At 40.6% G+C, this 27,005-nt stretch overlaps 2 protein-coding genes across 2 annotated transcripts; both read left to right on the forward strand.

The window, feature by feature from the left end:
- Window positions 1-789: 789 nt before the first annotated feature.
- LOC104584739 (kelch domain-containing protein 3) lies at window positions 790-10,285 on the forward strand. Its single transcript, XM_010240263.3, has 17 exons — window positions 790-1,004; window positions 1,102-1,199; window positions 1,321-1,465; window positions 1,558-1,586; window positions 1,715-1,811; window positions 1,896-1,951; window positions 2,060-2,167; window positions 2,499-2,555; window positions 3,081-3,172; window positions 4,857-4,941; window positions 6,224-6,376; window positions 7,928-8,022; window positions 8,130-8,306; window positions 8,396-8,499; window positions 9,194-9,263; window positions 9,353-9,436; window positions 9,527-10,285. Exons 1-16 carry the CDS (start codon window positions 910-912, stop codon window positions 9,410-9,412), a joined length of 1,521 nt encoding a protein of 506 aa, XP_010238565.1. The 5' UTR covers window positions 790-909; the 3' UTR covers window positions 9,413-9,436; window positions 9,527-10,285.
- A 1,123-nt stretch (window positions 10,286-11,408) lies between these two features.
- LOC100821444 (DNA-directed RNA polymerase I subunit 1) lies at window positions 11,409-26,897 on the forward strand. The gene is made up of 21 exons (XM_010240353.3): window positions 11,409-11,559; window positions 11,669-11,844; window positions 11,967-12,126; window positions 12,204-12,494; window positions 13,351-13,539; window positions 13,658-13,834; window positions 15,063-15,222; window positions 15,928-16,115; window positions 17,164-17,427; window positions 18,054-18,142; window positions 18,213-18,360; window positions 18,505-18,714; window positions 18,807-19,103; window positions 20,675-20,816; window positions 21,679-21,884; window positions 22,113-22,315; window positions 23,218-23,434; window positions 23,547-23,815; window positions 24,257-24,397; window positions 24,653-25,466; window positions 26,081-26,897. Exons 1-21 carry the CDS (start codon window positions 11,557-11,559, stop codon window positions 26,639-26,641), a joined length of 4,905 nt encoding a protein of 1,634 aa, XP_010238655.1. The 5' UTR covers window positions 11,409-11,556; the 3' UTR covers window positions 26,642-26,897.
- Window positions 26,898-27,005: the final 108 nt, after the last annotated feature.

Here is a 27,005-nt window from a genome sequence, read left to right on the forward strand (position 1 = left end):
ATGCAGGCTACTGCTACATCGGTGCGCATCAAGGGTACTAGTAGTCCAGCTCCGCCCTCCATCTGCTAGAGTATTGCGCTTCAAATGGTCTTTCTCCAGTCTCGAAAACAATATTTTTGCTTAGCTATTACCGGTTTCCAAGATGATTGGCAAGTCCATCCGTTTGATAGCTAGAGCGACATCATTCCGTCAGCGGTCATGCAGTATCATGCCCGCTCCTACTTCGCCTGTCGGCTCAACGAATGAGCCATCGGTATGTAACTTCGTCTATTTCTCTGGCAGCCCGGCGGAGTTGGGATCAACATTCTCTCTTTCATTTTTCTGCAAAGTAAATTTGTTACTTCCAAACATAAATCATCCGTTCTACTCCCTCCGTTCCTAACTCATTTTTTTACAAAATTGAACCAAATTGTATAAAAAAAACTCTCTTCCTCCGTTACATAATTCTTGTCGAAATTTTACATGTATCTAAACACTTTTTAAGAATAGATACATCCATTTGTCAGCAAATTTGAGACAAGAATGTAACGGAGGAATATATATTACCAACTTAGACCCTGTTTGTTTGAGTTTGAGCTTCAGCTTCAGCTTTCGGTGCTTTTAACAATCTCAAAAGCACTTCTCCTGTTTACACATGAAGCTAAGAAGCACCTCCGGACGTCCGGAGGTGCTTCTAGCTGAGAAGCACCTCGTCATGTATAACGAAAAAAGTGCTTTTGAGATTTTTAGAAACACCAAAAGCTGAAGCAGAAGCCCAAGCAGGACGTCAGGCCCACTGTCAGACGTGTAAGGAATTAGAATTCCCCACAACCGCGGTTGCTTCCCCGTTTCCGGCAGCGCAGCCGGCCACCGATCGCCGGACTCCGAATCGAGACCGGGGCATCGCCTGGGAGAGGAGAGAACCGAGAGATGCTGCTGCAGCAGCAGCTGCCGCAGCCGACGCGGATGCACTGGGCGAGAGCCGACGCCTCCGACTTCGGAGGCGAAATCCCCGCCCCCCGCAGGTAAATCCCCCAACCCAAATCACCCAATCCGGTCCCGCCGCCGCCGCCGATCTCCCGCGAAACCCCGGCCTGAAAACTCGACGCGACTTTCCCGCAGTGGGCACACGGCGGTCGGCATCGGCAAGTCCAAGGTTGTCGTCTTCGGCGGGTTCGCCGACAAGCGCTTCCTCGCCGACATCGCCGTCTACGACGTCGGTACTAATCCAATCCCGCCCGTGCCCGCCGCCGCCCCCCCCCCCCCCCCCCCCGGCTCGCTTCTCCTGCCGTCCAAACTACTACTCCATTCTATTCTTCACGTATGCGATCCGTGTTGCAGAGAACAGGCTGTGGTACACGCCGGAATGCACCGGCAGTGGCTCGGATGGGCAGGCGGGCGTCGGCCCCAGCCCGAGGGCGTTCCACATCGCCGTGGTCATTGACTGTAACATGTTCATCTTCGGCGGCCGTTCCGGGGGCAAGAGGTCTGCAACCTGTACTGCTATGAGACGCCATAGTCCATAGAGTTTGCTGAGTATCGTTGTCTGTTGCTTACAGTCTGATGTTCACCTTGTAGGTTAGGCGATTTCTGGATGCTTGACACTGGTAAAGCTTATCTGTTCCATCAAGTTTTTGTAGAATCCCCTTTTGCTTGCCTTGATTCCAGTTGTTTTGGGTGTTCTGCAACCACGCTGAGTACTGTCAGTCTGTCTTGGTGCTTCTTTCATGTTCAGACATATGGCAATGGTCAGAGATGACTGGCTTTGGTGATTTGCCGTCTCCGCGTGAGTTTGCTGCTGCATCGGCCATAGGAAACAGAAAAATTGTCATGTAAGCACTTTGTTCCATACATGTTTCCCCCTGACTTGCTGGGTGTCTTCACTTGTAAAGAAGATAGAGTTCACCTTTATTCAGGTATGGTGGTTGGGATGGCAAAAAGTGGTTGTCTGATGTATATGTCATGGACACAAGTGAGCTGACTGCTCCCCTCATTTAAGTTGTACCGAGCATTGAATTTATTTTGCTCGATATGTTAAGAAGTTGAGCACTTGTTTTTATTTTCATTTTCTGTTGGATAGTGTCACTTGAGTGGACAGAACTATCAGTTGCTGGATCAGCGCCACCTCCAAGATGTGGACATTCTGCCACCATGATTGAGAAGAGGCTTCTTATATTTGGAGGCAGAGGTAATTGTTAGTCCCTGGTTTGGTTCTTCTTGGATTCCATCGAAGCCTGTGTTTACTTAGATCATTAACTAGTTTTCATTTCATACTCTCGCCATCCTCTTATAGCGAGTGTGCGCGTATTTCGATATTCAACTTTGACAACTAATTAGACCAACGATATGTAGTTTGCGTGCCATAAAAGTACAATGTTTTTTGCTTGACTAATCATTAATTTCTAAAGTGCAATTATGTAGCAATGTTCCGTGATTTGGTTTTAGAATTTTAGTGTGCTGATTTTTTTTGTCTCAAACGTTCTATTATCACTGACTACTTTATATTTTCTTTCCAACAGGTGGAACTGGACCGATAATGGGTGATTTATGGGCTTTAAAGGGTGTTACTGAAGAAGGTATCTCTTTCACATTTGTTCTTATATCTATTCGCATTGAGGGAACATTTTAACTGGTATATACAAGTACAACATATACTTGCTTAATTGATGGATACACTAGCAGAACTCGCAATGTACTTCGAACTGCTTGTTAAGACAATATATGTAAATGTAGGCCATGATCAGAGGTGGTTAGGTACCTCTGCTAATAATATTTACATACTTGAGGACACAATCTGGAGTATTGTACTAACATCTTCTTTCTCTTGTATGTCCATTCCTTCTTCATTGAAGGAAATGGAATTTGAGATGGCTCATTGGTATTTTTAACTGTCCTGTTCCGTTGAGGAAGGTGGGGGATCACCCATTTTTTAGTTGATATCTTTCACATGCATATTTGCAAATAGTTTGTTTCTCCTTTTACAGTGGTTACCCCGCTGGTTTGTGTTTTTAAGTAATGGTTCACTGGATATCTAAGTTAGATGATTGCTGCAATATTTGTAAATTTGCTATTACTGAACCTGATATTGTTTATTTTGGGAGATAATGAGACACCAGGTTGGACACAATTAAAGCTGCCAGGACACTCTCCATCTGCACGATGTGGTCATTCAGTGACTTCCGGAGGACCCTATGTATGCAATTTGAAGCCTTGATGTTTTCGTCTTTTAGTTTTAGCTGTATTAGTATTTAACAGCTGATAGCTCTGATGTGTGTACATATTATTAAGGTTAGTTTCACTTGATTGTTCTATTAGACTCATTGGGTCTTTTTTTTATCATGCCAAGCATATGTTCAATGAACTTTACTGTCCTATGAAAAATGAGCACAGATGCACAATAATGTTCGGGGTCTGCCTTTGCCGGATATTAAAAATAGTAAAAACCTTATTCTATCTACTGTAAAAAAGTCATATTTGAAATTTACTTAGATATTAGTTTGTGGAACGCATTAACTTTGATTTAAACCATGTTCTGGTGAAACAGGGTTTAGGGTTTAGTTACCAAAATCTTGCTCTGTTGTTATTAATTAGATAAATGAAAGTTGGTATTCAATGATCTGGAACAGAATTGATTTTGTTGATTTCTTTGAGCCTTTGAAACCAAAGTCCCTTATTTACTATGAGCCTTTGGAACCTCAAGTTTGTCATCAGTCCTACTAGAATTTATGTATCAAAAAATAAATTTCCTCTCAGGGATATTTTTTACAAATTTCCTGTCCGATTTCAATTGTGCAGAAGCATTACTAACAGCAGTTTTTGAAAGAAAAAAAAAACACCCGGAACTCTGTCTTACACCATAATTTTCACAACTAACACCTGTCATTGAGCCGATCGACGATCGAGCCATCGAGGGCTTTTCATTAAACGGTTAGATGATTATGGCTTATCATCGAATGGTTGGATGACAAGCTCTGATGGAAAAGGCAGTTGTGAGTGAATTCCTTGTCATCCACCTGACAGATGACAAGCTTTGTCACGCAGCAGCTATCGATTAGTACTTTTTTGATTGGCTGGATGATTAAATCATTTTAAATTTTAAATAGTTTGTGTTTCAGTTTCCGGTTGATGGGAGAATGACGAGGAAATTAGCAACCGTGTAATCAATACAAGCAGTATATTTCTTCCACCCTTTCCCCTCCTACTCCTCCCGTACTTTTCTCTCTTCCCTTTTTCCTACCCGTTTCTCCCACACTTTTCTCATGCTCGTTTCTCCCACTCTTTTCTATCGTGCTTTTTCACGCCCACAATGCGGTGGGAAAACAAACTAACACGAGTGAGAAAATAATTGTTACAAAGGGAAGCTGAATTGGGAGGGAAATAATACAAAGAACCGAGATGATTAAGCACCAAAGCGTCATGTGGAGCAGGGTATTAGAGGGAAGCTGAGTGACAGGATAGGTGGGACAAATGGGTGGGAGAAAAGCATGGGATGGAAAAAGGGAGGGGAATGAGGGAGAAAAGGACGGAAGAAATATGCTGCTCGTATTGATTTCACTGTTGCTATTTCCTCATCATTCTCCAAATAATTGGAACTAAAATGACTAATTAAAATTATTTGTCATCCAACTGATCAATGGCATGCTCATTGTTAGCCATTGGGCGACAGAATTTGTTGTCGCCTTCTCCATCACATAACTTATTATCCAACCGTTCGATTGTAAGTCGTAATTATCTAACCATTCAATGACAAGCTCTCAACAGTCGATCGGCTCAATGACAGGGGTGTTGGTTGTGAAAATTATGATTTGGCACGTACATGCACAACTGTGGAAGATTTTTTTTAAATGACTATAACAATATATGGTTCTTGTTGTCAGCTCTTGCTATTTGGAGGACATGGAACTGGAGGTTGGCTAAGTAGATATGATGTGTACTACAATGATTGTATTGTTTTAGACAGGGGTAAGCTCCAAAGTGTCTATTTGATTGAATTCTTTTCTGCATTGCCATGTTGGGGACATTGAACATGAGTTTGCATCTTACTCGTTATCTACTGAACGCACCAAATCTTGTTGTATTTCTTGACGTAGAGGTTATAAGAAATAAAAGTGTGGCCTGTAGTCATGATAATTAAATTAAAAATGAGATGCCATAACTGGAAATTTGGACCTTAATTTAAAGGAGAGTGATCTGCATCTGATTTATCGTGTTTGCGCTTGATATGAAGCTATGTTCCTCGTGACTAAGGCAAAGGACTGTTATTTAAGCATTTTGTTATAAGTGAAACTGTGAATCAGATAGAACTTATCGTGTCCTGGGCCAAACCAGGCTTCAAGACAGTCTTGAAAAAGCCCGATCTTGAATACCTAGAAAGCCCCAAATATGATTTACTTCCTCAATTAAGTTTTTTTTTGTTATTTTCTGAATAAAGCACTAAATTTGTTAATTGCCTAGTGGAGCTACGAGTCAGGCTGAAACCTTCGCAGAAAAAACGGACTGGGCTGTCCATAAACAGGTTTATAATCAAATCCCAGCATTGCTAGAGAAGAATGTAAGCGCTAAGCTGGTTAAAATGGATTGACTCTTGGTTCTCTTGATCCCTATATTGAATGCACACTGGATAAGTCTCTAATTCCAGTGTTTGGGTTATCCTAATTAATGTAGATGTGATAAGTTGATGCTCAACCACATACTCCACAGCCAGTGTGGGGACTAAACAATTCACACCCTTATGCATGCCAATGCTGTAACCCACATCGCTCACCACTGTATGCCTTGGTATCACTAGCTTTAACCCAAAATTAGCTAGCTTGGTTACTGTTAATTTACTGAACACACTACAGCCAGCTAGGATTGTCTCCTTAATTCATTGATATGATATGCCTGTAGTCTGTGGTGCTGACTGCTGACCACCTTACAAGCCACATGCTCACTCATTCCGACATGTGTCATATGTCTATGTCCTGGGTGGCATGTCCACTGCCCTGATCTACATGTGTCCATGCAGACAGATGTAGGGTAATGATATATTAAATCCATAGTGTCCCAAATATATCATCTCAGACGAATCAACCTCTCTTATGACTAGAGCTTATCATGTGTAACACATCTTGGCCATTTTGTTTACTGTGTTGCTTTGATCAGTCTTCCTTCGGTTTCTGTTCTTCTGTTCAAGCAATCAGCGTTGCCTGCAAAATTTTCGGCATGGTATCTGTTTTTGCTGACTAATACTTTGCTATCTCAGTCTCTGTCCAATGGAAGCGCTTACCAACAAGTAATGAGCCACCCCCTCCTCGGGCATATCATTCTATGACTTGCATAGGGCCTCGGTTTCTTCTATTTGGTGGCTTTGATGGAAAGAATACCTTTGGCGATTTGTGGTGGCTTGTTCCTGAAGGTATAGTAGTGTCACTGCTTATCTGAAAAAGAAGAATCTCTATTGATATATTGGTGTTCTAATTTGTATCGTACAAACAGCATACTGTCAAAGCTTTTAGAGCAATGTGTGTTATCATATATTGGCTTGTGGTTTGACCAATAATCTAGTAATAACTGAAGTGATCGGACTTTACAGATGCCATATTTCTCCATCCGGTATCATATAGGTGTTGTTTTAGTTGTTTGCACATAGAACCAATAACAAATTAACTTATTGTCCTTAAGAAGAACTGCTGAAGCTTATCAGTTAGTGTATAATAGAGTACTTCAAGAAGTGATATCTGTTTCCCCTACTAATGGTGGCATACATATCCATTTCTGTAGCATCACCATGAGTAAGTAATCAGTAGGGGCATTTGGTGTAAACTGTTGCGTACAAAGAACTAAAACATTTAAACTTGCTAAAACAATTACTGGATTATATGTACTAGTTACCGAGTAACACAGTAAGATGTGTAAACTGAGAAATTGGATCTCTTACTAGGTTCACACTTCATTTCCACAATACACCATCTAACTATGGCACAATGAGTTAAATTTACAGGACCAGGGAATTGTGCTATACCCTTGGGGCCCGTTTGTTTTTCTGGTGGTCCTCCTGGATTGAGGGTGGTTGAGAGGGATTAAAGAGAAAATGAACTAAAATCCCTCTCAATCCCTGCCATCCCCCCTCGTTTTGTGGGGAAATGGTCGAAACAAACGGAGCCTTAGGGATTGAAGACGAACCTAATTTTAGTTGGTACTTGTATAAGCAGCCAATATGCGCACGGCACACAGGCAAACCATATTTTTTTATATATAATGGAAGAGATTTCTCCCACGGCCTCTGCATCGGATGATGCACACAGACGAACCATATAAATAAGTCCTCTAAGTTTCAAGAAATTATACTTTTGAACATAAAATGGACTTGGATTAAGGTGTTCAGGGGATATTTTCGAGCCCAGCAATTATGCTTAAATACTTAAGTATTTACGTTACATTTGTTAGTACTAAATTATAACAAATAAAGTTTAGGTTTAATATGTAGACTGGTAGAGCTGTTTGTCATATTCCGCCAGTCATACCCTGTTAACCCTTAATGTACATAAATTGTTCAGCAGTGGCTGGTGAATAGTGTGAAGAATTTGTAATTTACAAAGCACAGGCCAAGGAATTCATTTGACCCAGTTCAGCTATTATATTTTTTTTCAAGAAAACGCAAAAAGCTTTGCGTCTCGATACATTGATAGAAAAGAAGTTATGCACAAGCCCAAGATAGGGCGAGCAGCCCAAGACACGCCTCCATTATTATATTATTTGCTACTTAACTGAAGGCGTGTTGGAAGTTGCTAGGACTTATTGTTATATGCATAATTATTTAGCTATTTATCTTAAGTGAGTTGGGCTTTGTTCATGTTTGCATCTGTTTCCATTTCTATTTATAGCTACTTCTGATTTACGCTCTGTAATGCTTGATGGAGAAACATAATTTCTTATTTTCTGAACTCTACCTGGTTTGAATGTTCAGATGATCCTATTGCCAAGCGAGACTTGGTTCCTAAGGTTGGTTCAGACAGCAACCATAGCACTGTGACTGGTGATGCCCAACAGTCTGCACTGAAGGTATGTTTGTACTGAAGTTGAAAAGATCTTTGTGAAGAGTAAAATGAGAACTGCGTCAATTTTTTTGGTGAGGACATAGCAAATATTAAAGGATATAACTGTTGCAGGAACCACAATCTGGGGAATCACCAACGTTGGACTTGGCAAAACGATTGGGGATTCCACTTTCTCTAGAAACTTCAGCAAATTTTGTCGATGAAATCCACGATAAAGAACTAATGGAATTATCATCTAGGTTTATCGGTGAATCACTTCCTACTAGTGATCAGCTCGCATGTATTGAGGTGCCTGTGCTGATATATATCCTTTTCTGCAACCCTTTGCACTTGTGTTGGCTTCTGGGGAAAATGGCAAATTATTGTTTGATGTACAGGCACTTCGTGATCATTGGAGAAGTTCTCCATCAAGCTCGATACAGCTCCAGGAACTAGGTCCTCTGCTGAGGGACTATCAACGTCTAATTATCCGCTGCTATGTGTATGCTTTCGTTCCTCTGTTTCCCCTCTGAATTTGTTGTTTACTCGGTCTGTTCCAAAATATAAGGCATGCTTGACTTTTCACAGTCTCCGATGCATGATATTGATTATGATCTTCACTTATAATATGGCTGCAAAATTATTAAAGGACATATGACAATAAAGTCTTTTGCAAAACAAATACAATGATAATATTCTTAGATGCCCAATTTTATACTTTCACATACATTAGTGGCCAAAGTTTTAAAACATTGACTTGCGTGTGTACTTATGTGCCCTATTTTTTGGAATGGAGGGAGTAAGTTTTTAACCATTCACTTCGCCATAAAATCAAGAAATAATGTGGTATAATTTTGACATGGCTTTGCAGATAATTAACTTCTGGTATATCATTATTCTCATGTCATGATTACTCTCAACTGCTAGAAATGAATCCATTTTGTTGTCCTTTGCACGAACAATTAATCTGGAATTATACAAAACATAATACATGTAAATTGCATGTTTTAATATGGAACTAATGGCATGAGGATGTACAAGTAACCTAGCCATGGTTAGAAGCTCAGAAGTTGTTCCTTGTGAAGAAAGGATAGATCTTATCTATTAATTGTTAAAGTTCTGGATTTAAGCAAATAACATTCCTAGGAGTGTTTTGCATCTGTTATATTCTCATTTCCATCTTTAAATGGATTCAGGGAAAATCCAACCCCGACATTCCTTGAAAAGGAAGATCGTCGCCTTTTCCATTTGAAAAATGCTTCGCAGGTATGTAATCCTCCACGGATGTCCATCTCATTTTTTATCAATTTAGTTTCTCCTACTTATCAGTGCTTTGTATTTATGATATACTTCAGTTGCGCATGGATGACATTCCCATCTTGTTGAGCGAGTATAGAACTCTGCTGTCCACCTGAGGGCCTTTACAACCCTTTTAGCAGGTAGGTGCTTCTGGGCTAAACAATTGTGCCAGGACATCATTTTTCTGCTTTTGGGGTTTCCGATGATGACCACTATTTGTATGTCTGCAGCCTGCAGGCAATATCGCGAGAAGGTAAATTCACATGAATTTCTTTTTGGGAGGTCTCTCATCAGTGTGATGAATGAGTGGCCAACCAGAGTTTCGTCTCGGGCAGCATTGGCACAAGGATGACAGACATCTCTCTCCCGGGATAGGTTCATCAGAAACATGCACAGAACCATGAACATGCCCCAGGACCTAAACTTCCTTAACGACGGAAGACAGGGAGCCAATTTCTCTGCTCCTCGAATCCACTTTCATCATTTGCGTTATCTTTTTTTCTTTTCACTTCAACTTGACTGGACTAGAAAGCCGGAAGAATGGGAATCTGAACAAGCGAGGACAGTTTGAGGTCTCAGTCAGCGGCATTTATTTGTACATTTAGCCTTGGCACATGCTTTTACTTCATTCCATGGCTTTGGAAGCTCATGAGGGACGCAGGAGGGTGTATGGCGCCGTTGCAGATCGAAAAGGGGGACATTGCATGATGCGATGGATTGCAGGAAAGTTAGCTTTGTTTGCTGCAGTGGTTGTTTTGTTTGACTGAAGGAATTGATAAGTTTGTTGGCTAGTGGAAGAAGCCGTCCAGTCTTCCTTATTTTTTATGAGAAAAGAGGAACGAAATCCATCCATCTAGGTGGCTCCATGTTGCTTGCTGTCGTTTGAGCAGCACTATGGGTCTTAAGCGTAAAAAGCTTTATGGCCTTAGGCCCAAAGCCTCTGCTAATTCTGACTCGTTAGATCGGGCAATGAAATTCATTTTTCTGCACACGTTTTCTGGACAATGGCATTTTCTTGTGCATACCATGAAAACATAGGCATACTGAATTTTGAAACCTCGATGGCATGCAGTAGTAATCTTCATGAACATTTTGTTATTTACGGTCGAAGATAAAAAAAAATATTGACTTCGGACAAACCTAAAACTATCTATATTATGGGCGGAGAGAGTATATCAATTAACCATATTAATGTCTTAAAATAAATTGGAACAAAATATTAAAAAAGAATTGGATCACTTACTCTCATCACGGTCAGTAAGATATGGTTTTAGCCAAGGCATGGTTCCCTTGTAAATGGAACCATCGCGGTGTGTGGTATTCTTGAAGATATGTTCCGGATATACATGATCAGTAGGATCACTAAGAATGACATGACACCTTTGGTTGCCCTCTTTGTGTGTACCCTGTCAATCCCTTCGTTGATGGCTAAATGCTTGCGTGGGGCATAACTGAAGGTGCAGAAAAAGCAGTTGGCACAAGGAAAGCGGAGGTGCAGATCGGCTTACCCCACTTCTTGGCACCTCCTAGGCCAGTTCTCCATGCCATGTTCCACAGTTCCAGGATTCATATGCAAATCTGTCACCAAAGAGTAACACAAGAATCCAGCTTTAATAAGATTTATATGGCATAATAATCGTAGCAAGATTGAGAAAAGGAGAGGACGACGAACAGAAGCTAAACCCTAGCCAAACAAAACTCTACCACAGTTCGAACCAAAACTCACGATTCCAAATCTGGAGAACAAGGATTAGAAACTTAAACCCTAACAAATCCAAACTCTACCGCAATTCGAATCAAACGCTAAATAATCGCCGCCCAAACTCGCCGGATCAGCCTCCAGAGCACGCAGCCGAAGAGAGGCAGCAGCGAAACGAATAGAATCAGACGGAACTTCTAATGGGCCGTGGGCCGCGAAAAGAAGAAGAAGCGGGGCCGCGAAAGAAGAAACAGGCCCCACGAAAGAAAAGCAGGTGACGCTCTTTAAAGGCGGTACGTAAAGAAATTACCCCCCGATGTTACATAAGGCCCAGCCCAATAGCGATCCGCTCAAGCGCTAAAGCCCCCGTAAAACCCTACCGCATTGGCAAGTCCTCTCGGACCGGAAGCCGACGGCGCCGAAGACACCTGCTGCTGCTGCTCTCTCTCGGCCGTCGTCGGCTATACCCTTGCCGCCTTTGCTCGGAGCTGCGCCGAGGACCCCTGCTGCTGCTCCCCCCCTCGACACCGTCGGCGGCGACCGGTCTCCCTTCTCCTAGCCATGGTGATTGATACGATTTCCACCGTCCTCTCCCTTATTTGCACCCCCGTCGCCCGGAGATGACCTCTTATGTTGTTGTTGTTTCTTTCGTCTTCGTTTATTCACTCACCAGGAGCAAGCGCCATCAGTGGAAGTGGAGTCGATCCTCTTCGGCTTCTACAGCGAGGAGGAGATTAAGAGGGTCAGCGTCACAAGGATCACCAAGGCGGACCGCCTCGATGCCAAGAACTGCCCCGTGCCAGGCGGGTTGCTTGACCTAGCGATGGGACCCATCAACGCCACTGACACGTGAGTTTCCTGGTTGACGCGCCCAGATGAATTGTTCAAGTGAAGTTTATATATTTATTTGTTTCTGATGGTAGAACTATATTTTTGTTTGTATCATGGGGAAATTTGTTGCATAAACACAGCTGCAATACTTGCGGTCAGCTTTCCGGTCTCTGCCCCGGCCATTTTGGCCACATTGAGCTGTCAAAGCCGCTGTTTAATCCACTGCTATTTGGGACCCTTCGAGATCTTCTCCGCTCGACGTGCTTCTCTTGTCACAGATTCCGCTTGCACAGCGAACAGGTATCTCCTGTTACCCCACAGTGTTCTTTTTCAACTCTTCTTGCAGAGATTCGTTGTATGATTCTGTTGTTCATTAGGTTCGTAGGTACACTCGTGAGCTTGAACTGGTAGCAAGGGGTGACGTCGCCCGTGCTAAAAATTTGCAAGATTCAGGTGTAGCAGAGGAAGATGTTGAAATGGACGAGGACAGTTCAGTTGATCAATCATCTCCTTCTGACAGAGAGAATAAAACCTGGACATCGATTCAGTTAAAAGAGGCTCATGCTATTATCTTCAAGCTATTGAAAAAGCAAGTGAAAAAGTGTGCAAACTGTGACATGAGGAGTCCAAAGGTCACATGTCAGATATTTGGTTGGCTCAAGATTCAGGTATTGTCTAGTGTTAAATCACCATCAACATCTGAAATGCGGACCTACATATTTTTACAAAATAAAAATATGTTGAACTTCTACATTTCTGAGTAAATTAGGGGTGATAATCTACCTTCTAAAACAAATAATGTTAGTAGAGGGGGTTCATAAATGAATTTGATCGCATTAGTGATAAACAACACATCCAAAGTTTTTTATTAATTGCCATTATGTATGTTGGCTCTATTCCTTTTCACTAGATGAAAGTGAAACCCAACAAGAGCCTCCTGACCGAAATGGGTAAAAAAGTAAAATTAAAATAGGGAGAAAGTTTAATGAGTGAAAATTAGACATATGTATTGGTTGTGCATTTTCTACGAGCTGTTCAAGTTTGCTAGTTATTAGCTGCTACTCCCTCTGTCCACAAATAAGTGTACTTCTAAGTTTGTCCTAAATCAAACTTTTTTAGGTTTGACCAACGTTATTGAAAAGAGTAACAACATATATGACATCATATCGGTATATTATAAAACTACGTTTCAAACTAGATCTAATGATACTAATTTGGTGTCATAAATGTTGATACGTTTTCCAAAAAAATTGGTCAAAGTTTAATATCTTTGACCTAGGACAAACCTAGATTTACACTTATTTGCCGACGGAGGGAGTACTTTTTATGTCATTCCTGGGGTTATGTATATTCTTTGCTCTTGTTTTATCATCGTGTCTCTGGTCTCTAGATTTCATGGTGCCTTAATCTGCAGTGTTACTATCCGTTTCTGTTTCATATTTTGTTATCCTTGCTGTCAATATCTTATGAGGCTTTGAGTAGCATTTTCTTGCGTAGTAGGTTCTCATTATATGTGTTTTGCAGGATACTAAAGGTTCTTCTGTAAGAAGAAAAGCTATTACCGATTTTAATCTGGAAGGAGATAGTCATAGACATGACTCAAGTGAAAATGGTGTTTCTGGTCTTTCCGATGATATAATTAAAGGGTCGAGCAATCAAATAACAGGCCTTTCTGATGATAGAATTAAAGAAATTCCTCTCTTAGCTACAGAGGTTACATATCCTTTCTTTTTCCTTTTGACTTTCTAGGAAATGTTATGCCTTACCATTGAGATGCCTTATGCATGTTTCAAAGCACATGCCTGAGCACTTGCTTTCTGAACTGCTTCAGGTTGAATCCATTCTCAAAGACTTGTGGGAAAATGAAGCCAGGTTCTGCATGTTACTTTGTGACTTTCAGCAGAACTTAAGTGTATCAGAAAAGAGGAGGGGCTATGAGATGTTTTTCTTGAAGAGTCTGCTTGTGACACCAAACAGATTCCGTCCCTCGACTAGCTCTAGCCTTGGAGTAAGTAGATCCTTTTTTTTAGAGATCATGCAGGAGCTATGCATGTACTACCTCCGTCCCATATTAAGTGACTCAAATTTGTCCAGATATGAATGTATCTATGCCTAAAAAGCGTCTAGATACATGTAATAGAAAGTCACTTAATATGGGACGGAGGGAGTATTACATTAGAAAGAAAGAAGCTTACAGGACCAAACAACAAACGCACAGCATGATGCTACCACAGAGACACTTACGACCATGGTTGGAGCTTGCTAAGGTGCTTCACCACAGCAAGGTCCCATGATCGGACCCCGGTCTTAACGATTTGCATATTATGCATTGGAGAGTGAATATTATCGAACCCTCGCTTATTCCTCTCCTTCCAAACCACCAAAATAACCTGGCTATCACAGCCTCTCATTTTAGCGCTTCTGATTTGATGTCTGGACTGCAACCATCAATCTCCAAGGGCTGCACTGATGGTTGGTTTCACATTGTGAAGCTGTACCCAATCTAGTACGTGGCTCTATGATACCAGTGATGCTGCAACCAACAAAGAGACGAGCAATTTCTTCATTTCCTGTATGACACACAATGCTCATTGGGAAAGGCCACGTTTGCAAATAGATCAGAACTCCAGCACCTTTGGCAAATTGCGAGCCACGTAAAGACTTTGCAGCAAAGGGGAGTCCATGCTCTCCAGATGGAATCAGCAAATACAAAGTCAAAAGCTGCACCAAAAGCTGTTTCCATTCAGACAATTATCGGTACAAAACAACACTTTTCTACCAGCCCCCAACTGAAGATCGGTGGCAGCTCTGGAAATGGCAGTTTCCACCTCCTGTTGCTGAAACAACAGTCCCTGCCATGACCTGTTGCTGCTGGGTTTTTTTGCCACCAGAACCTTCTGATTTCCAGAGCAGCCCCCATGACCTGTGGATCAGGTATACCCAGGCTGCCAAGGTGTTTAGTCCTACAAACTGTTTTTCAATTGACTAGGCAATTCCCTCCGGTGACGACCTCAGTTCCTTTCCAAAGAAAAGCCATCCTAATCTCGTCTATTGTCTCGTAAGATCTGATTTGGAGGATCAATGACTAGCAGTTGGTAGATCTGTATATCAGTCTAAACTAAACAAACAAGCACAACCCTTGCCATAGCATACCAGTTTTCCATCTAAGTAGATGCTAGTTAGTCTAATTGATTGGATCTTCTAAACTAACCACGTTAAATATTTTGTTGGTATAGATTATGGAACATCCACAAAATGTGCTGTTAGGTAAAGTGCAAGAGGCCAATCTTGCGGTCCAGCATGACAAAGCCCATCCGAATCACATGGATATCATTACAAGATGGAGAGATCTGCAAACAAGTGTAAATTTATTTTACGATAGTAGTAAAGGCTTTGGTAAGTATGCATTCTTTTCTTAATGAATTGGGTGACCCCCTTTCGTTTTGATACCCACCAAATATTGAAAAACACGTAAAAAAAATGTTGCGATGTATCTCTGGGTTCCTCTACTTAGGTAACTGGTTGAATCAAGTGTTGGATATTATATATGGCTAGGTGTTGTCCGTTCATTCTCTGTTAGTTCAGGGGCAGTCATATATGGCAGTTCATGATAATATGGAGTGGGTTGCTTCTTGCTTCAACAGTTTCAAACGTAATCAGATTTTGCTCTTATAATTTGGTAGTCTTTCTCCCATGGAGTTCCTTAATTCTATTCTCAACTCGATCACCTCAGTTTCAGGGTTATGTATATTTGTCCAGAAGGGGAGTGCATATCACCAGTACAATTGAATGATGCACCCTTTTTGGGGATGGTGGTTTATCTAAATGTATTCCCCATGCAGCCAGCTTATTTGGCTGTATTGATATGAACTGTCTACTTAGGAAATGCTTGGAAATTTGTTGATGCTTGCATTGAATAATGATGATGGAGCTGCAAATATATCTGTCTTCATTGTTAATGTTTGTGATTTTTAGAACACCTACACTTACTGTAGCTCTATCTTCATTAATTGTTTGGTCTTACAGACATTTATAGGTCATGCCCATTTTATTTACCCACTAAAAGGTTTGACTCTTCTGTAATGTTTTTGCTGATGGCAGGAAATGGCGATGGGGATGGTAATGGTATAAGGCAACTGTTGGATAAGAAAGGGGGTGTTATTCGACAGAAAATGATGGGGAAGAGAGTTAATCATTCCTGCCGGACTGTTATATCTCCGGATCCATTTTTGGCTGTTAATGAAATTGGGATTCCTCCTCAAGCTGCGTTAAAAATGACTTATCCGGAGGTACTTTCTTCATGCATTAACCTGCATTTTTTCATTTGCGTTGATCATTTAATTGAAATCAATGTGTTCTTATGGTTTTGCTCTAACTATAGTTGAAATATCCACCATCCTTTTTATCGTTGCCGTCGGTTCTTGTATGCTATCTTACTATTGTTACCACTATCCAGTAAAGCACTTGACTCCTGAGCAATGGAAATTTAGAACTGAATTATATGAGCCCGTGATGTATCCTTTATTCTTGAAATTTGAACTACATTGAAGTTTGATTAGTTGCTAGCTATTGAATAAGGAACTTTTTTATTGTTGTGTTAGCAGTTGCGCCCATACATTTCTTTAGCGATGCAGGAAAGAGAGAAAGCCTGCCATTATACAGAATGTGTCCTTTTTTATATAGTGGAATCGAGAGTTTACTTTACCTTTCTCTGTTTACCTTTCTCCATTTATAATTTTTCTAAGCTGCTATGGGGTAGGCATCCAGTGGCACAGCGAGGAAGTGCACTTCTGTACTACTCCCTCCTTCCCATTTTACTTGTCATATTAGCAAAATCACACATACCAAGGAGCAATATGAAACGCTAGAAAATAGGATCCTGAGTATTAATCGTGTGGTTATAAATGCTTCCACTTTTCCTGCGCCTCCTCTGCGCACGCACGCAGCTCTTAACCAATGCATGCAGCCCACAAATTGCTCCTGGCCGCTAATTGCCTGCATGCCGCCTCCCTCCAGCCAAGTTTCTTGCTGCTCTTCACCAAAGAAGTTAATGAGCACATAGGCCCAGACTAGTACGACACATAAATTGGGAAAAATACAAAAATCTAATACAGCATTTAATTTGGGAAGGAGGGAGTAGTTAGTACCCATATATAGGTGAAGTTATGGACTTCATATGTGATACGTTTTTGGTTTTGATTAATAGACTTGTTTTGAACATTGCAAATTTGCAGCTCATTTCAACTGAACCTTTGCAGCTGTATCCAAGCTGTTCCTTTTATTTCATATGTAATTTAGATGATTTGCCATAATTTTTATTTGTTTTTTCCTGCGCAGAATGTGATGCCCTGTAATGCCAAAAAGCTACAAGAAGCTATAAATAATGGCTGTGGAATTCATCCCGGTGCAACACACTACAAGGTTAACAAAAACATGTATAAATTACAGGATGACCGTTCCAAACGGCGTGCCATTGCTAAGATGTTACCTGCTTCTAGAGGATCAATTTCTCAACCTGGGAAAGATCCTAAATGTGAATTTGAAAGCAAAGTTGTATATCGACATCTTCAAGATGGTGATATTGTACTTGTCAACAGACAGGTATAAATATTTGATAGCAAGGTTGCCATTCCATTTTCTTCAGGAAAAACTTCTCCAGTCTCATTTAGGTGTTGTTTTAACAAAGTAGTTTTTCAAATGTTGTTATTACTTTTTCTAGGCAACTTTTGCATGCAAATGCACATATTTGTTACTTATTTGCAGCAAAGTTATAAAGATGTATATGCAATTATTAGGTTCAGGCGGGCACCACATGCAAAATATTTGAGGCATTAATTCCATCACTCCTCTATGTACATAGAGCTAAACAAATAAATTTAAATTGGGCCTATGAAGATACAGGCAAAACAAGGCTTTCATCTTAAATGGTTTTATTTAAATTTTGAGATGACATTAAGTAGATCAGGTCAACTGCAGTTATGCATGGGATTAAAGCCCATGACCTGTAGCGCTACTTGTCAGGCTAGATCATTTTGACTTGTCAGTTCAGGAAGTGATTCAATGTAAAGTCAAGACGTGAACATTGCAGTGTAAAAGCAAACTTGTCACACCACCACTTTGCTATCGATCATACCGCTTTAGGATTTAGTGACAGCATAACACAGCTTACATAGATCTTCAGTGAACTGACTGTCAACATCTCTAATCCCTCTGTTTGCTGTTTGAAGCCTACTCTTCACAAGCCCAGCATGATGGCCCATTTTGTTCGTGTATTGCCTGGAGAGAAGACAATTCGAATGCACTATGCCAATTGCAGGTATTTGGATATGTTCTTGTAATTTTCTTTTGCCTACATCACATGGTCAAATAATTATGTCACTTTTTAGCACATACAATGCTGATTTTGATGGTGATGAAATGAATGTGCACTTCCCGCAAGATGAGATATCTCGTGCTGAGGCCATGAACATTGTTGATGCAAATAAGCAGTACATTGGTCCAAGGAGTGGGGATGCTGTCAGAGGTCTCATTCAGGTAATATCATGTATATGCAGTTGTGGTATTTTGTTTTTCTGTACACTTTCACCATTGAACAACCGGTATTGACATATCCACTGGTTTTTAGTCATATCAATTGTTACATGCATCGAACGATAATTAGAAATTGTTTTTTTGTAGGACCACATTGTTAGTGCTGTGCTTCTGACTAAACTGGACACATTCATAAGCCGTGAGGAATACAGTCAGCTTGTATATGGGTCTTGTGTGTCCTCAACTCGTAGCCCTTGTCAATCTGGTAAAAGGGTATCTGTTATGAAGGATGGTGACATATTGGAACTTCTTCCTCCAGCTATTTTGAAGCCAAAACCACTATGGACTGGAAAACAGGTTAGTGTTTATACGATGAAACTCGTGTCACTATTGATCTTAATCTTGACATTGCTTAAAATTCAGCTGTCTAAGTTTTCTTTTTGTTACAGGTCATAACAACCATCTTGAACCATTTAACAAAAGGTCACCCGCCATTTACTGTTGAGAAGAAAGGGAAAATTCCAGTAAAATATTTAATACCTAAAGAACGCCATGGTGATAAAGATAACGCTAAAGATTCTGAACAAGTTCTGTATATTCATGATAATGAGCTTATAAAGGGCATGATAGATAAGGACCAGTTCGGGAACTACGGGATAGTTCACACGGTTTATGAACTATATGGTGCAGAGACAGCTGGAAGACTGCTATCAATATTCAGCCGTCTGTTTACATTATTCTTGCAGGTGACCTTGAAAGCATATTTTTTTTTCTATCTTTTCATTATAGGTGGGGTGTATAACTGGTGGTCTAGTAGCAATAATAGATAGTACCCCTACCTCTACTCTTTACTCTTTCTTGAATTTGTTTCAACTGAAGCAGTTGTAACAATTAAACTCTCTAGTAGCAACAAATTGTACTCCTAGACCTAGACGTGCTTAAGTGTTTTGGCAAATAAAGCATTATCGAACTTATGACCAAGCTATTCATGATTCTCATGTTTGGTCATCAGATGGACTGACTAGTCTTTAGTTACCCTTTTTTTTTAATTTGAGACTTTACAGCTTCAATACTCATGACCAGCATGCAGCAGATAATGGCAATATCACCAGATAATTTGCCTTGGAAATTCATTTAGATGGGCCGAAATGAAAAGGAAAGCTGATTTGCACCTGCATCCAACCCACTCTTGAGCTGTCTGCTTGAACCATATAGCACTGTCAAGAGGCAAACTTAAAACCTTAAGTCCTGCAGTGGATCATGTGAAAACAAATACCCAGCTGCGACAGCAGCACGATACAACTTTTGTGTTGCCTAAGCAATGGACACTAGTTATTTGATTGAAATGTGGTTGCCCAATTCTACTTTATTCTATTTTACTTTGCATATTTAAACTTGTAACACAATACGGTTTTTTCTGAGGAATTAACACCATACTGTCACATGATTCCCCTAATATCTTTTACTCCCTCCGTTCCATAAAGATTGGCACGGATTTGAACTGGCTCTGTATTCCCTAAAAAAACATATTGTTCGGTCACTTAATTCTCATTCAGTTCTCTAATTTCCTAACGTTTGGAGTAGTGAAACCAGGAGATCATACTGGAACATTATGTTAAGTGTTAACCAACCTGTTCTCATCTCTTAAATCATAGGATTGACCTCTACTAACAAGTACCATCATATTAGTGTAATTTATACTGTTCATCTTGATACTAGCACTAGATCAGTAGATATCTCTTGAAGTAATCTCTACCAATATTGCTCTAAGTAACTGTGGATTATCGAAAATGGTTTGCCTGCCCATTAACCGTGGCTGCAAGTTAATGGAATGCCAGGGTTCCTCTAAAAAATGTTTTGCCTGCCTGTCTGGATTTCTTTTGAGTAATTTGGTGCTCATCATTCACTATGTTTTAGACAAAAGTTTTCCACCCCATGGTGTAAGTCATTGAAAGAACGGAAAAGAGCTCAGCATTCGGGGTTTGGTTGTGTTTCTGTTCTTTGCTCCATTTGGGAGGAGAGTAGAGACATAGAAGAGAGAAACGGAACTTGGTAGCTGGTGGAAGCTCGGTGTGGCAGCAGTTTGCTCACATCAGGTCGTTACTTAACCGTTTTGCAAAGGTGGTTTTAAGGTTCAGTTGGTTAAGTAGCCCTAGTGCCAACGGGGGTGATGTGAACTTTTTCTTTGTTTTTAACAGTGCCCTACTCTCATGTGGCTTTGGTATACTGTCATTAGTTGGGTTTTGCCCTTGTTTCTTCGTATTGTATTTTTTTTTATTTGCGATTATGTAATACTAAGAGAAATTATTTTTTGCAGTTACATGGATTTACTTGTGGTATAGATGATCTGCTACTATTCCAAGAATCCGATAAGCAGAGGACAGAAACTCTCATGACAAGTGAGAAATGCAGTGAAGAAGTCCACAGGAAATTTACATGCGCTGGAGATTATGACGAAGGTCTGTTGAGTTTTATCTTTACAACCAATACTTTTTGCTCAATCATAAGTCCATAAAGATCTATTGTGAATGGCTCTGAGGACAGATATTTCATCTGTTTATCTGAGGGCAGATAGTGAGGGTCCTGCTGATATATTGAATACACTGCTGACACATGCTAATAAGTCAAAGGAAGTGAAGAAAATAATATTTTGCAACTCTGAAGGATTCACATCATCCTAAGTTCCTAATGATGAAGAAGAAAACAGGAAAGCACTGAATATGGGTACAAGGGCAGAGACTCTTATGTAGCTAACAGAGTAATAATTACTCCAAAAATTACTACCCTTTCCTGGAGACGTTCTTAGTCCTAGTAACTTGATCATCTGTAGCCCTCTGCTGTGATATCGGCCTAATCAGGGCGTAACACGGTGGCCAAGCAGAAGCAGTGGCCTGTACATAATATGCTTTAACGGGTTAGATAATGGTCCGGAGATTGGATGATAGGTCACCTGCCCTCATCAACCCGTGGCAGGCCTCGCCCCTTTCGTGGAAAAGTGGCTCTGAGGCTTAAGAACTTCTGATTTATCTATTGCATGAATAAAAAGGATTACACGCTGGTCTAGTTTGACTCGATTTGTACCACCACAAATTCTATCTCTTTCCTAATTAAACTTATCTCCTTGTCTAATATGAAAATCTTCCCTAACATACTTATGTGTACCTAATAATATTAGATGATGATTATTGATTTTACAACCCTAATAGCCTGCTTTGCTTCTATGATCGGCCGGGCTACGTCTTTAGCCCATAAAAGCAGCCTTGATGTTTGTACCTTATAAATTGGAGTCACTACCTTGTTATATCAGCTATTTTTGTGCAGATCCATTGAAATTGCAAATGGAGGTTGAAAAGGTTGTGCGGAGGATTGGAGAATCCGCGACCGACACGTTGGATAAAATGATGTTAAGTGCTCTAAATGGGTTACAATCTGAGGTCAATCGACGCTTGTTTCCCTATGGGCTACAAAAGCCTTTTCCTAGAAATTGTCTGACTCTTATGACTGCAACTGGAGCTAAAGGTGGCGAGGTAAATTGGATTTTTCAGTAGGGAACAGAACAATGTCCTTGTAAATATTCTGTTATTTAATATATTTACTGTCGGAGCCTCTCCTACAGTTTTTTTTTTCAAAAAAAAAAACAGAACAATGTAAATGTTCTGTTTAAAGTGAACTATGTGTTGGACGCACAGTTACAAACGTGAACTGCAACATTACCTACTTGGCCTAACATCTTGCCACTTCATTTGTCTTGCTAGGTTAACATGACACAAATCACGTCATTGCTAGGCAGCCAAGATTTAGAAGGAGCGCGTGTTCCACGAATGATATCTGGGAAGTCATTACCTTGCTTTCCACCTTGGGATACTTCTTCAAGAGCTGGTGGTTTTGTCAGTGACAGATTTTTAACTGGTCTGCGCCCTCAAGAGTACTATTTCCACTGTATGGCCGGCAGAAATGGGTAAGCTTTGTTTCCAAGCAGGCATTTAGCTCTTAAATGGGTATCAATTTAGAACAAGCATACTTGGCTGTTGGCACTATTAGTTAGAAATGGAGATAAGCGAGTTGTACAAATGGTCTAATTTCTTCCTGCTATAAATCATTCGCTCCTATGTTGTTATGTGAGATAGTGTTGGGAGCACACGAAATAATGTTACTTCCACACAACATTACATACTCTCTCTATCATCTGTCGTTTGGAAGTAATTACAATTACGTTCCAAGATCACACAGTAGTTCTGGCTTGCATCGGTGCCTCAATCTTCAGAATTTTTTAACTTGCTCCCTGGACACCAAGGCTCTTTGTATTTCAGTACTTAATAAACTTGCTAATTTGTTGCTAAGAGGGGTAGAGGACGACCTAAGTTAACATGGGTGGAGGCAGTTAAAAGGGACCTAAAAGACTGGAATGTGTCCAAAGATCTGGCTTCTGACAGGGCTGCATGGAAATCTTCAATCCATGTGCCTGAACCTTGATTATTTCTTTGTTTTTCTGTTTACTTTTAGTTTCCACAAATTTCTGTTTGGGTTTCATATCTAGCCTACCCCAACTTGCTTGGGACAAAAGGCTTAGTTGTTGTTGTTGTTGTTGTTGAAGTCTGTTGGAACTATATGAAATTTATTCTACACCCATCCATTATCGCCTTCTTTTGCATGATTTGCAATTATCGCCAATTTTGTGTTTGCAGACGGGGAATTGTATTCCCTCACTGAAAAAACTCATATGACAGTGACAAGTTTCATGCCACTCAATTCTCGTTCTTACCATTGTAGTTAGATGTATTTTCTCCTTAGAGTCATCCATTATTACCTCTGTACTGGATTTTGTTGTTATGATATTTAGCTTGGTTATGTTCATTGCAGGTTGATTGACACAGCAGTCAAGACATCGCGTAGTGGATATCTTCAGCGTTGTCTTGTCAAAAGTCTTGAATCATTGTTTGTGGCTTATGATCACACTGTGCGTAATGTTGATGGATCAATTGTACAATTCCGCTACGGAGAAGATGGAGTTGATGTCCATAAAAGTAACTTTCTCGATAAGTTCCAGGATAAAGACATGTTTAAAGAACTTGCTGATGTAAGACACTTCAGTTACCAATTAAGTAGCCAAATTAACTTTGTAGTATGCCTTGGTCTATGCATTTGTTTGATCGGACTGATAACTGTTTGCAATTTGTTCCAAATTACAGAATAGAAAAGCTGTCCTTGACAGGCTTGGTAGATACACTGGTGATCACATGTCATTGCAGTCCAATTACATCACTGAACTGCCTGAAGCACTCACTGACCGTGCAACGAAATTTCTCTCAAAAGATAAGGGGCGCTGCCGGCATGACATCAAGGAGGATGAACTAATGAATTTACTAAAAGCCAAGTACCTGGCTAGTCTTGTAGATCCTGGTGAAGCTGTTGGTGTGATCCTTGCCCAGTCTTTAGGAGAACCCTCGACACAGATGACGTAAGAGCATTTCTATACATCTGTTTTCATTTGATGAACTATAGCAAGACACACGTGCGTTGCTACGGAATAAAAAGACACAATACCTGTTTAAAAGAATGTTCTACTATCATTTGCTTTCTCATATAAATTAATACATACACACCAACATCTTGATGTTTTGTGTCTTATCAAATGGTGGTGCGGTCTGAAGGTGACAGACCACCTTGTGTCCATAACTTCTATTCCTTCCGTTCCATAATTTTTGTCAAAATATTACATGTATCTAGACGCTTTTTAGGAACAGATACATCCACTTTTGAGCAAATTTGAGACAAGAACTATGGAACGGAGGTAGTATATATCAACTCCATTTTTTTTTTGCTTCTAGATATATTGCATTTTTTTTTATCTGGTGACTCTTTTAAAAGTAATGTATACATTTTCTGTCATGCCCTGCAGGCTCAACACTTTTCATTTTGCTGGAAGAAGTGACGTGAATGTCACACTTGGGATGCCTCGGATACAAGAAATTCTAATGAAAGCATCAGCAAACATTGCTACGCCTGTTATGATGTGTCCTCTGCTTGAAGATGTGACTTGGTGGGATTTATTTGTTTTTATTTTGATGATTCTTTATACTTTTTAGTTTAAAATTCATGCGTAGTCTATATCAAGCATTCCTGTATGAGAAGTAAAAGAGGATCTCAACCAAAGTGTACTCAATTCTGTCACCGCACTAGCAAGATACATGCACCAATTCTACTTTCCTGTAAAAGATCTCAGTCAAACTAGACTCATATTTTCAGCATTCCAGCAAGATACTTGCACTAATTCTTTCAACCTGTGGACATTTAGGGATGATGCTGAACGTCTTGCCGCAAAATTGAGGGGTGTTCGGTTGGTTGATATTGTGGAGGGAATCGAAGTATGCACAGTTCCTTTTTACAACAATAATGGGTATGTTTCGAGTCTCTATAAGTTGCAGATAAAACTATTCCCACCAGAGCGTTACCCTCCTCAGTCTGAGCTTACAGTAGATGAGTGTCAAACAGCCTTGAGAACAGTGTTTGTTGATTCAATGGAATTTGCAATCGAAAAACACCTAAAATTGCTATACAGAGTTAGTGGAATCCAGGAAACTAGGGTAAAAGACACTGAGAGCTCACTATCAGAAGGTCCTGAAGAATCTGAAGGCCGACCTATCGACGGGGAAGAATCTGGTGCAAGTGATGGTGATAATGAAAATGAGGATGACTTGGGAACTGATGGAGAAAAGAGGAAACGTCAAGAGAATGATGAGATGGAGTATGATGGTGAAGATGATGTTGAAAAGGAAGATGGTATGAACAGTGACCCTGAAGAAGAGACAAAATATGAACTTGATAATGATGATGATCTAGTTGAGTCAGGCGGAGAATCAGAAGTGAATGACGAAGGACATGTGTCAGATTCCAGTAACAAGGTAGGCAAATTAGAAGGTAAGCTTGCAGCTGGTAAACTCAAGAAGGAAGTAAATAAAACCGTGGAAAACTTGGAGGAGCAGAAGCAGGCACAAAAAGGAGTGAAACGCACCAAGTTAAGCCGCACTGTCCATGTTGAAAGCACAGGCTTAAATTTTGAGGTTCACTACCTCTTGTTGCACAACGAACCCCATATTTTGCTATCCCAGGTACCTCGCCATAAACAGAAAAATTTACATTATGCTTTTCTTTTAGAGCCTGGTAATTGAATGACATAACTCAAAAGTAGTTCCTTTCTGAAAATGTGTTATTGTGACTACACGATGGCTTCATGGGGAACTTGTATCATGATGCCCACTGTCTGCCAATTGAAATGCTTGGGCCTGTATGCTTGTGATCTGAACTTTCCTTGCGCTCTTCAATTTTTTCACTGCAAGCAGCTGCTGCTGCCACCATTTAAATTTAGTCAATACATTGTTTTAGTGAGTAACGGCATGGCAGTAATTTATTTGTGTCTAATAAACTTAAGGGGGAACAGTATGATTTTTTAGGGCCATTAGTATTGGCTAGGATCATGATTGTTTGGATGTAAAAGTTTGTAGAAACTTCTGATCAAAATTCGGGATATTAAAAAACTGGGCTGGGCTCTGTGTGAGGCCTTGTGGCCCTGGGATAATAATCCCATAACGGGGTGTTTTTAAGTTCACTCTTTTGACAACACGGTATATTTGATCTATATTGCATTTTCTGTCATTATATTATATACGTCTGAACAAACAAACAAAAAATCTAATAGAAGATACATTTTAATTTTCCTTTCCAGATTGCCCAGAAGACATTGCGGTCCCTATTTGTCAAGGGATCCCATAACAACAAAATTGATCAATGTAAAGTTGTTTGGCCAGAGAAGAAAGGTGATTTCCGAGGACTGAAGACGGCAGGAGTGAACTTTGATGTATTCTGGGGTCTGCAGGACTACCTCGACATCTGTAAGGTTGCGTCGAATGACATACATGCAATCTTGAGGACATACGGGGTGGAGGCTGCCAGGGCCACCATCATCAAGGAAGTGAAAGCTGTTTTTGAACCCTTTGGTATAAATGTAAACAGAAGGCACCTGAGCCTGGTTGCTGAGTTCATGACCTCCGGAGGTGATTACCGAGCAATGAGCAGCATGGGGATGGCCCAGTTCTGTACGTCGCCGTTTGGCAAGATGACTTTTGAGCAAGCCACCAGGTTCATCACGGAGGCTGCTTTTTACGGCGAGGCGGACAACCTCAATGGCCCTTCGGCGACCATATCGTTGGGGAAACCGGCTAAGACGGGGACAGGTTGCTTTGGCTTGCTGCAGAATTTTTGCTTAGAGGAGACCGCGGTCATGTAACTGTCTCTTGTCTATACGTTTGGTCTATAGCATGCATGACTGGTCACTTGATTTTGAGTCCAAGGATTAAACATACCAGTGGGTGAGAGAGGTGGTTGCTTGATTTGAGTCCCAAGGATTAGTTAGTGATGTATTCTTGTATTGAGACTTTGGATCTTTTTTGTATGTCAGTTGCATATTCTTGGAACACGTCAATAGGCAAAAGCCTGATTAATTCCGTAACACGTCAATATTCAGATGATTAAGTTGGGATCAACTAATATTTACCCAGATCAATCTTGTCCACAGCATGCATATCACAGGAGTGCACTGTCTCCTTGCAAGCTGTACGTGATATGCATGCTGTACGTAGAGGATGTGAAGA

The sequence above is a fragment of the Brachypodium distachyon genome, chromosome 1 (assembly GCF_000005505.3).
Source record: "Brachypodium distachyon strain Bd21 chromosome 1, Brachypodium_distachyon_v3.0, whole genome shotgun sequence".
NCBI lineage: Eukaryota > Viridiplantae > Streptophyta > Magnoliopsida > Poales > Poaceae > Brachypodium > Brachypodium distachyon.

Excerpts from the sequence above, each read along its gene's own strand:
- LOC100821444 (XM_010240353.3), top strand. Across the intron at positions 16,116-17,163 it reads TAAAAATGACTTATCCGGAG|AATGTGATGCCCTGTAATGC; the intron begins GTACTTTCTTCA and ends TTTCCTGCGCAG. Across the intron at positions 18,143-18,212 it reads ATGCACTATGCCAATTGCAG|CACATACAATGCTGATTTTG; the intron begins GTATTTGGATAT and ends GTCACTTTTTAG.
- LOC104584739 (XM_010240263.3), top strand. The coding sequence starts at position 910 with ATGCTGCTGCAGCAGCAGCTGCCGCAGCCGACGCGGATGCACTGGGCG. Across the intron at positions 1,200-1,320 it reads CATCGCCGTCTACGACGTCG|AGAACAGGCTGTGGTACACG; the intron begins GTACTAATCCAA and ends TCCGTGTTGCAG. Across the intron at positions 3,173-4,856 it reads TGACTTCCGGAGGACCCTAT|CTCTTGCTATTTGGAGGACA; the intron begins GTATGCAATTTG and ends TCTTGTTGTCAG.